This window comes from Schistocerca gregaria, chromosome 1 (assembly GCF_023897955.1).
Source record: "Schistocerca gregaria isolate iqSchGreg1 chromosome 1, iqSchGreg1.2, whole genome shotgun sequence".
Classification (NCBI taxonomy): domain Eukaryota; kingdom Metazoa; phylum Arthropoda; class Insecta; order Orthoptera; family Acrididae; genus Schistocerca; species Schistocerca gregaria.
In genome coordinates, this window is record NC_064920.1 from 591,801,628 (window position 1) to 591,818,977 (window position 17,350).

At 38.7% G+C, this 17,350-nt stretch overlaps 1 protein-coding gene across 2 annotated transcripts in view; it reads right to left on the reverse strand.

Moving 5' to 3' along the window:
* LOC126357744 (ATP-binding cassette sub-family C member Sur) overlaps window positions 1-17,350 on the reverse strand; it is a 546,341-nt gene that overhangs the window by 236,253 nt on the left and 292,738 nt on the right. For both annotated transcript variants that reach the window (XM_050007483.1, XM_050007484.1), the window contains 2 exons: window positions 6,637-6,852; window positions 1,494-1,718 (listed from right to left, as the gene is read on the reverse strand). In XM_050007483.1, coding sequence (XP_049863440.1) covers window positions 1,494-1,718; window positions 6,637-6,852 — 441 coding nt within the window. The remainder of the gene's footprint in view (window positions 1-1,493; window positions 1,719-6,636; window positions 6,853-17,350) is intronic.

Here is a 17,350-nt window from a genome sequence, read left to right on the forward strand (position 1 = left end):
GGGTATCAGCCGGCTGGAGTGGCTGGGCGGTTCTAGGCGCTACAGTCTGGAACCGCAAGACCGCTGCAGTTGTAGGTTCGAATCCTGCCTTGGGCATGGGTGTTTGTGATGTCCTTAGGTTAGTTAGGTTTAAGTAGTTCTAAGTTCTAGGGGACTGATGACCACAGCAGTTAAGTCCCATAGTGCTCAGAGCCATTTGAACAGTTTCTTGGGGGTATCAAGTGAAATTTGTGACTGCATTGTTGGTAGGGAGAAAACGGCATGTTATCTTGGATGGAGAGTCATCATCAGATGTAGAAGTACCTACAGCTGGGCTCCAGGAACCCTTGCTGTTCATTCTGTATATTAATGACCTTGCAGACAATATTAACAGTCATCTCAGACTTTTTGCAGATGTATCTGTAATGAAGTAATATCTGAAAGAAGCTGCATAAATATTCATTCAGGTCTTGAAAGAGATTTTAAAGTGGTGCAAAGATTGGAAACTTACTTTAAATGTTCACAATTGTAAAATTGTGCATTTCACAAAACGAAAAGCATAGCATCATATGACTATAATATCAATGAGTCACTGTTTGGTATTGGCCAACTCATACAAGTACCTGGGTGTAACACTTTGTAGGGGTATGAAATTGAATGCTCACATAGACTCAGTAATGGGTAAAGCAAGTGGTAGACTTCAGTTTATTGTTAGAATACTGGGGAAGTAAAATCAATCTCCAAAGGTAATTGCCTACAAATCACTCATGCGACCATTTCTAGAATATTGCTCAAGTGTGTGGAACTCGTACCATATAGGATTAATGGGTGATATTGAATGTGTGTAGAGAAGGGCAGCATGAATGGTCACAGGTTTGTTTGATCCATGGGAGTGTGTCACAGAAATACCACAGGAGCTGAATGGAAGACTCTTGAAGACAGACATAAACTATACTGAGAAAGTTTATTAACAAAGTTTCAAGGACTGGCTCTACATGATGACTTTAGAAATGCATTTCAATCCCTTACATATCACTCGCATGGGGTTTGTAAGGATATGGTTAGAATAATTACTGCACACACAGAGGCATTCAAACAGTCATTTTTCCCATACTCCATACGTGAATGGAACAGGAAGAAAGCCTAATAATTGGTACAATTGGACATATCCACAGCCATGCACCGCACCGTGGTTTGCAGAGTATAGCTGTAGATGAAAATGTAGTTCTGAAGGCTAGTGTTAGCATTTTTTATTTCAGCTGTGTCTGTCAGCAGTTCTGAATTTCACGTACTGAAGGAAATCACTGTTTATTTACTAAAAATATTTATTTAACTGTCTTCTGTCCCACAACTTTGCTCTTCTCTTAGTACTCCATCTTTCACTCAATATTCATCTCCAAATGTCACATATTGAAGTTTTTGTTTTCTCCTTCTTTCTAGCTGTGTCGTTTCTTCCCATCTGCACTATCTGGTGTAATAATAAAAAGCTGCACTTCTAATAGAATACTACTTACCATGCAATATGTTTCTGTATCCTGAGTCTGTGAGCCATTTTTTATTTCTTCATGGATCTGGAGATCTGTGACATAATCAATTATAACAGAGATACCTAGAGGACCAACAAAACCAACCATGTCACCAAGTAGCTTGAAGATCCCTCCACACAAAAACAGGTACCAACAACTACGGAAATAACATTTCCACAGTGAAATTGGGCGTTTCTCCTTATGAGCTGCTACCTGAAACACACAAATACGCACATTTTTTTGTAATGTTTCTTAATCAGTTTGCATGTAATGAAATATAAATAGTATTGGGACTGAATCTTCATGCAATATAATAAAAAAGGATAAAATTAATTCTTAATGATATTAAATAAGCAGTAAGCCCTAAAAATAGGAAATAATGGACACTATCTTTCTGGAAGCAACATATGGATTGCAAATTTGTTTCAAAGCCATCATTTGGCTTTAATAACAACCTGATATTAAGCAATGACTCTTTAAAAGTAAACAATGTTTAAAAGTAATGAACTGGACTAACCACATTGTATGCACTGATATTTTCTCATTTAATGTTTTAAAACATGCTCTGAAACATGACATGATGAACTGTAATGCACTTTATATTGTCATCATACTTACTGCTACCCAATTCCTTAAATCTGTTTAATTGTTAATCACACTTTTAACATATTTTTCCAACTCAATTAGCATTTGACCTTACCTTATAACTTATTTATTGCACTAATGAATTCTGCACTTGTTTTTCCATCTCCTTCAGTTCCCTTAAATATCTATTGCCCCTTTTCCAATATTTACTTCTACCATGACCCTGTTTTTTCCACCTTGTTATGTTATTCCTGAAATTATTTGTGTACTGTCTACTTCTTTTCTTCACTTCTCTCTGTTCTAACTTTTATGTCTCCTATTCCTCCTAACTTCTACCAGTATTATGACCATTTGTTTAGTAACAATTTCCTTTTTATTCCTTAATGTTAAAGAGTAAAGAAACCCACCTCAGCTGTATTATTACACTTTCATGGTGTTAGGACCTGTTTTGTTGTTTTGTTCATTCAACATTTTCAGGTTGCCAAGGTGTGCTGAAGTCATGACATAGATGGTCTGGTTGTCAAATGTAATGTTAAAGACCAAATCCAGTCCCAAACACTTTGCTGGTCATTTGGTGAAATTATGGTGAGCAGACATGGCATGCTGTGTACAATAAGCTGCTTTGGCAGTTTTTTTACATATTCATTTTAAAATGCTTAGGCAATAATGACAAGGGGTGATTTCTCCTTGAGGCAAAACTTCTAAGGGCACAATTCATTGCCATAAAAAGACTCTGATTATTACTTTGAGACTGGATTCAACCTCTTAGCTATGGTAATTATTTGCCTCCCAGTTTGACAAGTGCACTTCTATTCACTCAATGTTGTTCACATAAACCCAACACTGATCTCCAATAATGATCATTTGCAAGAATATTTTGACATTATCAACTTGTTCAAAGGGTTCCTTTACAAATGTTCTATCATTAAATAAGAGCTAAATATTGCTGTAACTCAATATATGTTCAAATTTTTGGGTAAAATCTCAGTACTGAACTAATAGAGGTACAATTATTCTGCAAGTTCACTGACAGTTAGCACAGACCAGAGTGTTCACTTTATGAATATGATCACTACTGACTGAAGGTCAAAGGTAGAGTGTCATTTATTTCTGTGTGCCACTGCTCTCCAACTTCCATGATTTTTTTATGAAACTGGATATAGCACATCACATAGTCACCCATTGAGGGTGAAGAGACTTCTCAATCATGAAATGTGGATTCTCAGTCTCCCAAATGTGCCAGTTTTGCTTACTGATGAACCCATCCACATGAAAGTGGGCTTGTGACTTCTGAAATTTTCCCAGCTTATTTCTCTTTCCAGTAATTTTTGGGTTTATAGTCAGATTCTATCAACATTCTGCCATAATGAGATTTTCATTCTGCAGCGGAGTGTGCACTGATATGAGACTTCCCGGGGGATTAAAACTGTGTGCCAGACCGAGACTCGAAGTCAGGACCTTTGCCTTTTGCGGGCAAGTGCTATACCATCTGAGCCACCCAAGCATGACTTATGCCTCATCCTCACAAAGTTTGGAAGGTAGGAGACGAGGTACTGGCAGAAGTAAAGCTGTGAGGATGGGGCGTGAGTCGTGTTTGGTAGAGCACTTACCTGAGAAAGGCAAAGTTCCTGAGTTCGAGTCTCGGTCCAGCACACAGTTTTAATATGCCAGGAAGTTTCGTTCGGCCATAATATTTAGGCCCAGAGACTTTCAGCCATCCTCAGGTGAGCAGATGAAGTACTGAAGAGACCTGATGCAGTCATGGTATTTATAGTGAATTCCGCACATGTGTGTCATACTGGTGGTTTCCGGTGCATGCATTAGGAGGTGACATACACGAGGCAGCCAAGTTGTGTCTACTGCCCTCAGTGGTGAAGTGAGAACAAACTAATCACTGAGTATTGACTGGGCATGTCAATTCTGTCGTGACCGCATAATTTTAATAGTAGGAATTTAGTTTTTATCACGCTCAAAGCCATTATCACGATTCATTAAATTATCAGCAACATATATTTCCATGGATTCTTTAATTACAGAGTCCCAGAAGCTGGAAACTGGTGCTAAAATTTTGGTATTATTGTATTCAAATGAATGTCCCATGGAAATGCAATGATCTGCCACTGGTGATTTTAAGGGTTACCACAGACGGGTGTCTTTCATGTTCTACACAGCGTTCCTGCACTGTTTGTTTTGTCTGACCTATATATGCAGAGCCACACTCTCAGGGAATTTTATAAACACCCATCTTCCTCAATTATAAATCATCTTTAATGGATCAGACTAAGGCCCTGCTCTTTGCTGGTGGACAGCTGTACACAAATGTCCCAAAGATCCATCATTCTTATGGCATCCTAACATGTCTATAAAGTGTAAAATCCCATATTTCTCAAACTCCATAGTAAACTTGATGTTCCCATGAGAACAGATGAAATGACAAAGGAATTTTTCCAGTTCTTGTCTGCCATGAGGGCATACAACGAAAGTATCACCTACATACTGCCAGAAAATGATAGACTTTAAGACAGCAGACAAGAGCTTTCTCCTCAAAGTCTTCCATAAATTGATTGGTCACCACAGGGGAAAAGGGACTCCCCATGGTGACACCATCAGTTTGTTCAAAAAATTTGTTATTAAATAAAAAATAAGTTGAGGAGAGAGTATGTTCAAACAAAGCCATATATTCAGAAAAACTGTTATGCTTTTGAATGATAGTTCTTTACCTGAACAAGTTATCAAGAGGCTGAGACCACACAATGTTGTTCCACCAAGGCAGTATGGGATGCCCAAGATGCACAAGGATGGCATTCCACTACAATTGATAGTGAGTAATATTGGTGCTTCAACGTATTCGAATGTAAAACACCTGGCCTCCTTACACAAGTTTTGCCACCATAAATGTAATTCCATGGATTTTATCAATCGTTAAGCTGAGCAGCTCAGATTTACTAGTTATCTTCAATGTGGTCTCACTTTTTACCAAAGTTCCTTTATTTGACTCTCTACATCTTATTGGTGACTTGTTCAGTGATGATTTGATGGCTTTGTTTGAACATACTCTCTCCTCAACTTATTTTTTATTTTATAATGAATTTTTTGAACAATCTGACGGTGATGCCATGGGAAGTCCCTTGTCCCCTGTGGTGGTCAATCTTTTTATGAAAAACTTTGGGGAGAAAGCTCTTGAGTTTGCCATCTTAAAGCCTACAGTTTTCTGGTGATACTTGTGCTGTATGGCCTCATGGCAGACAAGAACTGGAAAAATTCCTTTGTCATTTAAACTCTATACATGAGAACAGCAAGTTTACTATGGAGATTGAGAAAGATGGGACTTTACCCTTTCTTGACGTGTTAGTACGCCATAAGAATGATGAGTCTTTGGGACATTCGGTGTACAGAAAATCCAGACATACAGATTTATATCTTCAGGTGTCCAGCTGCCATCACTCCGCATGAACTGCTGGTGTTCTCAGTACTTTAATTCACTGGGTGTATGTAATTTTGGATGCTGATAGCCTTCAGAAAGAGTTAGTGCATCTGGAGAAGGTTTTTAAAGAGAACGGCTTTACATCGTGTCAAATATGGAAGTCCACTCACAATTATAATAACAAGAAGCAATGCTCTGAGGAGACTGATGATGACTATAAATCAACTGCGTTCCTTCCATATACCAGGAACATGTTTTCTAAAATAGGCAAATTGCTTAAGAAGAATAATATTAATGTCATCTTCCATCCACCAGCAAAGAGCAGGGCCTTAGTTAGATCCATTAAAGATGATTTATAATTGAGGAAGGCGGGTGTTTATAAAATTCTCTGAGAGTGTGGCTCTGCCTTTATAGGTCAGACAACAAGAGCAGTCCAGGAACACTGCATAGAACACAAAAGACACACCCATCTGCAGCAATGTTTAAAATCAGCTGTGACAGATCAATGCAATACAATAATACCAACATTTTAGCACCAGTTTCCAGCTTCTGGGACTCTGTAATTAAAGAATTTGTGGAAATATGTCTTGCTGATAATATAATGAATTGTGAAAATGGCTTTCAGCTTGATAAAAATTGGAATGCTATTATCAAAATTTTGTGGTCACAACAGAATCGACACGCTCAGTTGATATTCAGTGATTAGTTTGGTCTTACTTCACCACCGAGGTCAGCACACACAACTTGGCTGCCTCGTGCATGTCATCTTCTAATGCATGTGGTGTAAACTGCCAGTACGATTCGCATGTGAGGAATTTGCTATAAATACCATGAGTGAATCAGGTCTCTTCAGCACTTTGTCTAGTCACCTGAGGATGGCCAGACATCTCTGGGCCGAAATATAATGGCAGATTGTTGATGGGATCCAGCTACAAACCCGAAAATTACTGGAAGAAAGTGTGCTTCTTTGCTAAATCAATGCTACATGCAGTTACTAATTCCCATCATCCCCAATGGGAAACCTTTCGGTTTGAACATCCTAACGAAAATCATCCAGAAGTTATGAAAGAAATGTCAATAAGCTGGAAAATGATCACACATTATGTCAGTTCATATACATACCTTTTCCTGAAAGTAGACACTTTTAAACTTGCGATACTGAGCTTCAGTGCTTTCAGAATATGGTAAGTTTCCCAGATCCTCAAGTTCTAAAGGGGATTTGTAGCCTCCACGAAAGAGTGGTAGAAGCCAGAAGAATGTTGCCTTGGAAAAGAAGCTTGAGCCTGCATATTTATAGCTGCAGTCACTCTCAGGTTTATAGGCTGGCCATGGACCCATCTGCAAAATTCCCATAATATTAATTTAAAGAAGAAAACTTGAGGTAAAAAATAGGAGACACTATTGTCTACAAACAGGTAAAATGTCTTCTATCATCATCATCATCAGGGGAAAACAGTCAATAAACATATAGAAAAAAATAGTAGAACTACAGAGTGTCAGTGAATGTTTTTAAATGACTATAAATCAGACTGAAAATCAATAATTTACATTCACTGATAACTCATATTCATACAGTCCCCATGGTTCAGTTTATTTACTCATACACTAGGATTATACATTATATGGATGTAGTTATATATAAGTGGCAGTCAAGAGAAAATGAGACAGATGGGTAAAAAATAAGTAAAGTGCTAATACATTTATCACAGTGTGAGACAAGAGAGTTAACACCTCCACAGAAAAATGTTTGTGGATGCCTCCACAACCAAAGCCAACCTAATTCCAACACTGAATCCTACTTCTCCCAGTCCATAACACCATGCATGCAGCTCTTCAACCAAAGTAAATTGACGGTCATCAATGTTTCTCTTCATGGTACTAAAAATATTGAAATCACATGGGGAGATTTTGGGACTCTATGAAGATGGGGAGGTCTTCCCAGTGAAGTCTCTGCAGCATACTCAGAACAACCTTGGCATCATTTGAGTGGGCTCACTTCTTGCCAAGGTTGTTTCGACTTTGCTATCAAAATTTTGCTGGGAAGCCTTTACACATCCTCCACACTATCCCAATCCCTCCTCATGTGATTTCCATATTTTTGGAGCTCTGAAGGAAGACATTCATGGCTGTCAGTTGCTTCAGATAAGAAGGTGCACACCTACAAACAATCATAGTTTTGTAGGCAACTGCAAACATTTTTTTTCCATGGAAGTATTAATCATCTTGTCTCATACTGGGGCAAATGTATTAACAGTTTACCTACTTTTTTCACCATTTGTCTCATCTTCATTTGACTGACCCTTATATTTACAGCATATTTACATCGATTTGAAAAACACCTGCATCCCAGAACCACCTCTGCTCCCTCTGCAAGATGCTGCTACTACATAATCCCTACTACATACATCACATCTCTGAAACTGAATCCTCTGCTCTCCAGCACCTGGAAGAGAATTCCAGACAATACCTCCATAAGTTCTCCAACATGTTGACATCCTAGCACTGGCTTGGTGCACCACTATCCAACCCCTATCCTATCCACAGTGTTCCTCCTCACCAACCCCACAAAGCATCCAGACACCGCCTAGTAGTCCTTTTCAACTTGCAACATCCCCATAACTCCCTAATAACACTCCAAATCCAAATCCAGAGCCTAAACAATCACCAAGCATGGTTTTCAACCTTTCAACTAAAATTGTCAGTTCTATCCAAAGGCCTCACCTTTAGCCCTACACCCATTATTGGACTGCCAAAGACCTACTCTCCTTCTCCTGATACCTTCAATGGAGATACTTCTTTGCCACAAATCCCTCCAACTAAAGCCAACCTAATTCCAACACTGAATCCTGCTTCTTCCAGTTCATGCAACCATCCAACAGTGACCTTCCTCCCCTCCCACCTAACCACTCCCCAGTCATCATCCAGGAATTCATTACCTCCAACTTGGTCTCACCATTCTTCACCAGGTCCCCTCCTATAAACACCAACCTTTCACCACAGGAAAGGACAGTCATATGTAGTCTCAAAACAGATCCTAAACTAATCATCCTCCCTCCAAACAAAGGCTCCATCACTTTCATGATGAGTCGCAGTAACTATCTGGAGGAAGGCCTCCACCAATTGTGTGACTTATCCACCTGTAAACTCTGGCAGAATGATCCAATTCAGAAGTCCAACATAACCTCCAATTCATTCTTTAAACCTTAGACCATTCCCAGAACCTCTACCATGAATCCATTTACCTGCCCCTATGACACACTGTACACCCACTTTCTACATGCTCCCCAAAGTTCATAAGCCCAACAATTCTGTATGTCCCATTGTAGCTGGTTATTGTGTCTCCACTGAAAGGATTTCAGCACTTATTGAACAACTACTCCAGCCAACTGCCTATAATCTAGCCTCCCACATCAAAGATACCAACCACATCCTTCACCAAGTCTCCAACATCTCCATTCCTTTGCCTCCTGATTCCCTACTAGTCACTGTCGATGCCACTTCCCTATACACCAACATCTACATCTACATCTACATGGATACTCTGCAAATCACATTTAAATGCCTGGCAGAAAGTTCATCGAGCCATCTTCATAAATCTCTATTATTCCAATCTCGTATAGTGCGTGGAAAGAATAAACACCTATATCTTTCTACACAAGCTCTGATTTCCCTTATTTTAACGTGATCATTCCTCCCTATGTAGGCTGGTGTCAACAACATATTTTTGCATTTGGAGGAGAAAGTTGGTCATTGGAATTTCGTGAGAAGATTCCATTGCAATGAAAAAGCCTTTCTTTTAATTATGTCCAGCCCAAATCCTGTATCATTTCAGTGACACTTTCTCCCATATTTCACAATAATACAAAACGAGCTGCCGTTCTATGAACTTTTTCGATGTACTTCATCAGTCCTATCTGGCAAGGATCCCACACCATGCACCAGTATTCCAAAAGAGGATGGACAAGCATAGTGTAGGCAGTCTCCTTAGTAGGTCTGTTCCATTTTCTAAGTGTCCTGCCAATAAAACGCAGTCTTTGGTTAGCCTTCCTCGCAACATTTTCCATGTGTTCCTTCCAATTTAAGTTGTTCATGATTGTAATACCTAGGTATTTATTTGAATTTACGACTTTTAGATTAGACTGATTTATCATGTAACTGAAATTTAATGAGTTCCTTTTAGCACTCGTGTGGATGACCTCACACTTTTCATTATTTGGGGTCAACAGCCACTTTTTGCACCATTCAGATATTTTTTCTAAATCATTTTGCAGTTAGTTTTGATCTTCTGATGACTCTATTAGACAATAAATGACAGCTTCATCTGCATACATCTGAAGACAGCTGCTCACATTGTCTCCCAAATCATTTATATAGATAAGGAACAGCAAAGAGCCTATAACACTACCTTGGGGAATACCAGAAATCACTTCTGTTTTACTCATGCCCAAGGCCTTGCCACAATTCAACACTGCCTTTCTCAGTGTTCTTCAGAATCCAAACACACCACTTCATTCCTCATGTACCTAACCAACTTAATCCTACCACACAATTGCTTCTTCCTATGGAGGCTATGGGACAGCAGGTTACCATGAGTTGAGGCCAGGATAAAATCGGGAGTGGAGAATGCATTGTAATGGTAACTCCCATCTGTGCAATTCAGATAAGGAAAGGTATACAAACAAATCAATGGCACAGCAATGGGCACCCAGGTGGGACCCTCCTTTGCCAACCTGCTTAGAGACTATCTAGAGGAAAACTTCCTAGCCTCCCAAAACATCAAACTGCTGGTCTGGTTCAGGTTCTTTGATGATATCTTCATGATTTGACAGGCACAAAAAAGATTTCCCATGCCATTTCCCCCACACACCCCCTACCCTCCCTCCAGCTACAAAAGAATGCCCCCTTTGTCATCCAGTACCATCTCAGACTGGGACAGCTGAACCCCATCTTTCTTTGGGGCTTTGATTATCTGTCGTCATGCCTTGAAATGGGGGACTCCTAAAGTGATGTTCGTTGCCCACTCAACCTTCCTAAGATACTAGTCTATCCCTTTGCCACTCCCAATCCCAAACCCTTGGCAAAGGGGCTATATCCCTGTGGAAGACCCAGGTCCAAGACCTGCCCAATTCACTTACCCACCATCTTCATATTCCAGTCCTGTCACAGATTTATGTTACCCCATCAAAGGTTGGGCCACCTGTGAAAGCAGTCATGCCATATGCATGCTCTGCTGAAAGCACTGCACAGCATTTTATTTTGGTATGACTACCAACCAGCTGTCCACCAGGATAAATGGCCACCACCAAACTGTGGCCAAGATTAAAGTAGAGCACCCTGTGGTACAACATGCCACTGAACATAACATGCTTGAATTCAATGACTGCTTCACAACCTGGGCCATCTAGATCTTCCTTTCAACCACCAGCTTTTCTGAATTGCACAGATGGGAGTTACCATTACAATGCATTCTCCACTCCCGATATTATCCTGGCCTCAACTCATGGTAACCTGCTGTCCATGCCCTCCACTTAACAGTTTCTATCACCTCTTTCCTATAATTTCCTCCCTTTACGCATCCCCTCATGCTTACTGTGTGCTGTCCTCTGCCAATGCACTCAGGCATCCTTTCACCTCCCCTGCTCCTCTCTTTTTCTGCTTCCCATTTTTTCCCCTCACACCCCACCTCCTGACATTACATCCGGCAGTCTCGTCAGGCTGCCATATAGTCTCTGGACACCATGCCAGACAAGACTTGTACCCTGCTAGCTTTCCACCTTCCCTGCCCCACTACAGATTGCTATTTGTGTGACAATCACATTCCAGTCAGTAACAGTCTTTTCATTGTGACCGTCTGCAAATCAGTGGATCATCTTTATGGAGAGTATCAATCTATACTTTTCTTAATATTGTTGATATGCCACCTTGGTATTTCCATTGTTCAATATGGAAATATAGTTATTGAAATACCATATTTGTAAGAGGCATTGATAGGAATCATTAGTAGCAGTAACTCTAAATGCAGGTCTGTGGACTGAGTAAGAACCACATACAGAAAGCAAAGCAGCTGCATTTTACTAGCTGATAAATGACATGCCAGTACAGCACTAATGAGGTTTTTTTTTCCCCTACATTCTCAGTACTATAGTTGTGGGCGGTAGCCTGGACTGACACATAGGACAAAAAGACTCTTCTGGTCACATGAGGGCTGTAGCACAAAATATAAGCAATGTTGCATCTACAGTGGCTCTGTCACCACAAGGAAACAATTGCTGCAATCTGGATTACAAGAAAGATTGCCCTCACTATGCTTACTCTCACAACTCATTTTCACGCAGCACACCTATGATGGAATAGCAAGATACCAATGGAAGGATAAATAGAGCATTGTTGTGTCTAGTGATGAGAGATGATCACCAGCAAGTGTGGAATTTACCAATAGAGTGGCATCTATCATAGTGTACCAGGGAGTAAAACGCAAGATCATTTCTAAGTATCATGGTGTGGGTAATGTATACCTCTGCTGTTTGTTGAGGGGACATTAAACAGTAAAAGAAAATACACTGTCTTCCAAGATGTACCATTAAAGCTGCATAGTACACTTTCTATTAGCTGCTAAAGTTATATTGTAATCAAATGAATGTCATTTACTCTGTTCTACAATAAAATAGTGACAATTGTCCACTAATATAGCATTAATTAAAAGCATTTGTTACCTTGTTTAACATTAAAATGGCTTCAATAACACATTTATGACTAATTACAGAAAATCTGCTGCAATGAAAAAATAATTGTTATTTATTTACTTGTATATGCTTGACATTTCCAGTATATACTTTTTTTCATTTTTAAAGAACAAATAGTTTATAAACATCTGTCAAATGAAGGAGAACATGTAGCACTTTTTCAGTGGAGGTCACTCTAAGTACAAGAGAAAAGTCAACTTTGAAAGCAGCATTGTACACTTCATTTACATCCATGTCTCTAACCCACAAGCCATCACATGTGACATGGCAGAGAGAACACAGTGCACTATTACAATTTTCCTCCATTTCCTGTTTCAACTGGCAGTACTGTGAGGAAAACCAAATGTTGGAACACGTCCATATAGGCCTATGTTTCTCAAATTTTAGCATCATGGCCACTACACAAGAGGATGCAATATATACCTTGAGTCAGCCTGGAACACCTGCTCATGGAATTATAAAAACAAGTCTTTCCATTATGATCAATGCCTTTACTGTAGTTGTCCTATATAGTAAGTTGTTGAGTTTTTGTGAGAAACTCTTGTGTAGAATAAAAAGTCTATGATAAATTATACAGCTTTTTTGAAACATTTGTTATGTCTTCCATTAGTCAACTTGAGAAAGGTACCACACTAGCAAACAATAATTGATTGGGAGAGAATCTTAACAACTCTTACAATGATGTATACTAAATCTCCTTAGGCATATTCCAGTGACTGCATCTGTCTTCTTAAGAATAAAATGTACATGTTCATTCCACCTTGAATCACTCATGTGGATACCCTGACACATCTGAAAATTATGACTGATCCTAGTGACTGATTGTTGATGAAGTTATCAAAAAATACTAGGACATTTTGCCTATTTCTGTATAATACATGCACTTATACTGAGCGTGAGTTGCTAACCTTTGCACAAAGCAATAGTGATCTGCACATCCTCCTGCATTTTGAGAAGAATTTCTATAGATATCTATTGTTTCCTACCACTAAGTAAAGTAAAATAATCATCAACCCTAAGATCGTTTTGAACATCACAGTGCTTTACTTGGCAGCATGGTCCTAGTTTTAGGGGGACTTACAGTTTAACGTGAAGTCTGGACCACAGTACAACTTTTTCATATCAGTGAACATTGCCAAAGGTGAAAAAGTGATAAACAAAGCTAAAAATCCATGGAATGACCACAGATTGAACCTAAGATCTTTGGATTTGTAGTCTGGCATTATACCACTGAACCACTGAGCCACCTTTATATCACTACATCATTCATAAAAATAACCTACCAACAGTCTTATACCACATCATTCAATGTGGCAACTCAAAACCCTGTGCTAGACATGGATACAAGGCAGATCAAAATCTTGTACACAGTTTTAACCTACCACGTACAGTCACTGCAGCAAAAAATTTCCTACTCTCTACTTCGAGTTTCTGTCAACTCTCAGATTCGAATAAGATGTGGGAACCACTACTTTCTATGACAGTTATGAGGTTCAGGACTTTGATACAAACACTCCAGCAACTAACAAATGATATTTTGAGATACTCCTCCTCCAGTTTCGTTAAACAATCTGTTGTAATAATTGGTTTATCTGGTGCCAGTTTTTCTACTGGAGGTTTCAAAATTTTGCCTAGTCCAAAGAAATCCATGTGCATTCCACATGTCCTTTGCCTCTCGAGTGGCCTTTTCTGGTATGAAGCACTCACCTGACCTATCCAGTCCAACTTTGCAAATCTGGTCTCAATCAGTCCTCCAAATGATGCTCCAAACTGACAGCTGTGCAGAGACATCATGAGTAAAGATAGCTGTCTTAATCATTTCCACCAGTCTGTGATAGGACTGAGGATCATCTCAGAATCCAGGTGACAGACATTGTCAGTGCCTACATGAGTGATGCTCTGTAGCTGACTATAAAATGTGTTCTCAATTGCTCATGGGATGGATTATTTGATATGACAGACAGCCTCTCCCAGGATATATAACAAGTACACATTTGGTTTGTTTCCCTTCCGTGGCACTATTTCTCTAAGAATGATCCTCATGCACCTAACATTGTAGTCTGTTGATTCCACTCTGTGGGTGCCCTGAATGCAACAGACAAGAGATAACTGCAGAAGGGGCTCTGTCTCATTATCCACCATTAACCACACACAATTTTCCATGCAAGACAGTTCCAGGACTGTGTATGTCCCACCAGCAAACGACTGCTCAGTGAACTACATCAGCAACAGGAGTGGCTTGCAAGCTCTGTGAGATCTTCAGTATAGAAGATAACCCTGCCACTCATTCACCAGTGAAATTCACATTCTGTTCACAAACAGCACCCTAGTCCTTCATCATGATCTCGCTACAGCAAAATTTAGTAGCCAAAATTAGTTATTTCCATGACTACATTACATTTATCATTTTGCATGGATCCCTTGGGGAGAGGAGCCTCTGGGATGTGGAAAGAGTAAAAAGCTTTTTTATTTTTTTGTAAAAAAAAAAAACTCAGATACCTGGATATTGTACAGTTCTAATGCAGGCAGTTATGAGCTATAGCCCTTGTGCAGATCTTCATTGATGGAGTAGAATTAGTTGGCCAACAGGAAGTTCTTTAATTCACTCTGATCCCGATCTTTATCATTTACAAGACCTTTGATATGTTCTGGTAAGTTATTGAATATATGAGTACCCATGTATTTGACTCCTTTTTGTATTAATGTTAAGCTTTTATAGTCCTTGCACAGATTGTTTTGGTTCTGGTATTATAATCATGTTTTGCACTATTTTGTGTAAAAAGAGACATGTTGGAAATGACAAAGGACATCAATGAGTACATATACTCAGAAGTAGCACTTAGAATAAAAAGTTTCTTAAAGAGGTCTCTGCATGATGATCTAGCACTGACACCAGATATAATTCTAATGACTCGTTTCTAAATTTTGAAAATGTTCTCTTTGTGAGAGGAGTTTCCCCCAAAGATGACTCCATAACTCATTACTGAGTGGAAGCAGGCCAGATAAACTAACTTCTTAATTTTTAAATCACATATTTCTGCTATCATGCATACTGCAAATGTAGCTGAACTAAGGCGTTTCATTAAGTCTAGAGTGTGACTTTTCCAATTTAGGTTGTGGTCAATTTGTAACCCTAAAAATTTGACACTGTCTATAGCATTAATTTCATTCTTTGAATACATTATACTTATAGGGTCAGGTATTTTTTGTGAGGTACTAAACTGTATGTGCTGGGTCTTTTCAAAATTCAGTGACAATCCATTTGCTGTGAACCACCCATTGTTACTTACAAATATTTCATTAGCTGATTGCTCAGGAGATCACGGGTACTGTTTTTTATACCAATACTTGTATCACCTGCAAATAAGACAAAATTTGCATTTTATGACACTGCATATCAAATGTCATGAATATATAATAGGAACAACAAGGTGCTGAAAATAGAGCCCTGGGACACCCCTTGTCTGATGGTTTCATATTTTGAATGACTATTGTTATGTGGTAAGCCTGATACAGACACACACTGTTTTATATTAAAAAGATAGGATGAGAACCATGAACCTGCTACTCCTGTTATCCCATAATATTTTAACTTTTGTATAAAGATATCATGCTTAACACAATCAAAAGCTTTAGCCAGATCACAGAATATTCCAAGTCGTAATAACTTTTGATTTATTGATTCTAATATATCATCTGAAAAAGTGAATATAGCTTGATCAGTTGACAATCCTTTCCAAAATCCAAACTGATTGCAAATGAGAATATTTTTTCTGTACTAAGTGTTGATTAAGTCTATTGTACATAACCCTTTCAAACACTTTTGAAAATGTTGCCTTAATGAGATAGAATGGAAGTTTTCCACTGACGATTTGTCTCCTTTTTTGTGTAAATGTTATGCAATAGCATATTAGCCTATCCGGAAAAGTACCACTGTGGAGGGATTCATTACATAAGTAACTCAGTGTGTCACAAAGTTCTGAGTTGGGTTCTTTGGACGAAGAGACCAAACATCGAGGTCATCAGTCTCATGGGATTAGGAAAGAATGGTGAAGGAAGTCGGCCGTGCCCTTTCAGAGGAACCATTCTGGCATTTGCCTGGAGCAATTTAGGGAAATCACGGAAAACCTAAATCAGGATGGCTGGATGCAGGATTGAACCGTCGTCCTCCCAAATGTGAGTCCAATGTGCTAACCACTGTGCCACCTCGCTCGGTCACAAAGTTCTGAGGAGCAACATTGAATTATGGTAGCTAGTGCTGATTTCATCATAACCTTGGAACATTTGTTTTTAAGAGAGCTAATAACATTAGACATCTCATTTGGTGAGGTAGACTATAGTTGAATTTTGTCAAACGTCTGTGGAAATGTATTTTTTAAATATTTGAAGCTGTCTTCTGAGGAACTGTGCAAACCTAAGTTGTCTGAAATTTTGGAGGTATTTCTAATCAACTCATTATGTACATTTAACATAATTTCCTCATTTGCCTGATTAGTTTTTCCTGTTTCATATAGTTTTCCAATTTCATATAGTTTTTATCTTTTTATTAGAGGCATCTATTTTTTCTTGAAAATAAATACATTTTGAGGTTCTGATTACTTTGTTTAGAATTTTACAGTATGTGATTTAGCTCTGTAGTCATTGTTTTCCATTGAGATTAAGTACAGTGTTCTTTTTGTATTGCAAAATAATTTTATTCCATTTGTAATCCAAGGTTTTGAAACATTTAATCTATTTGCTTTGATTACTCTCTTACAGAAATAGTTTTCAATGTGACCTATGACTGTATTAGAGAAACAGTTATAGTTTTCATTTATACCGGATGAATTGCATATATCTTTCCAGTCTGTATTCCTCAAACAGTTTTTATACCTTCAATTCCTGTCTCATTTATTATTCATATAGTTTCTCACTTCCTGTTATTAGTTGAATAACACCCCACTATATTAAATGCAAGCAACTGGGCATCATGATCTGAAAGGCCATTAAATATTGGATTTATACTATGATTTGCTAGTGTGGTAGTATCTATGAAAATGTTATCAATAGCAGTGCTGCTGGTACCCATAACCCTGGTTGGGAACTGAACTAAG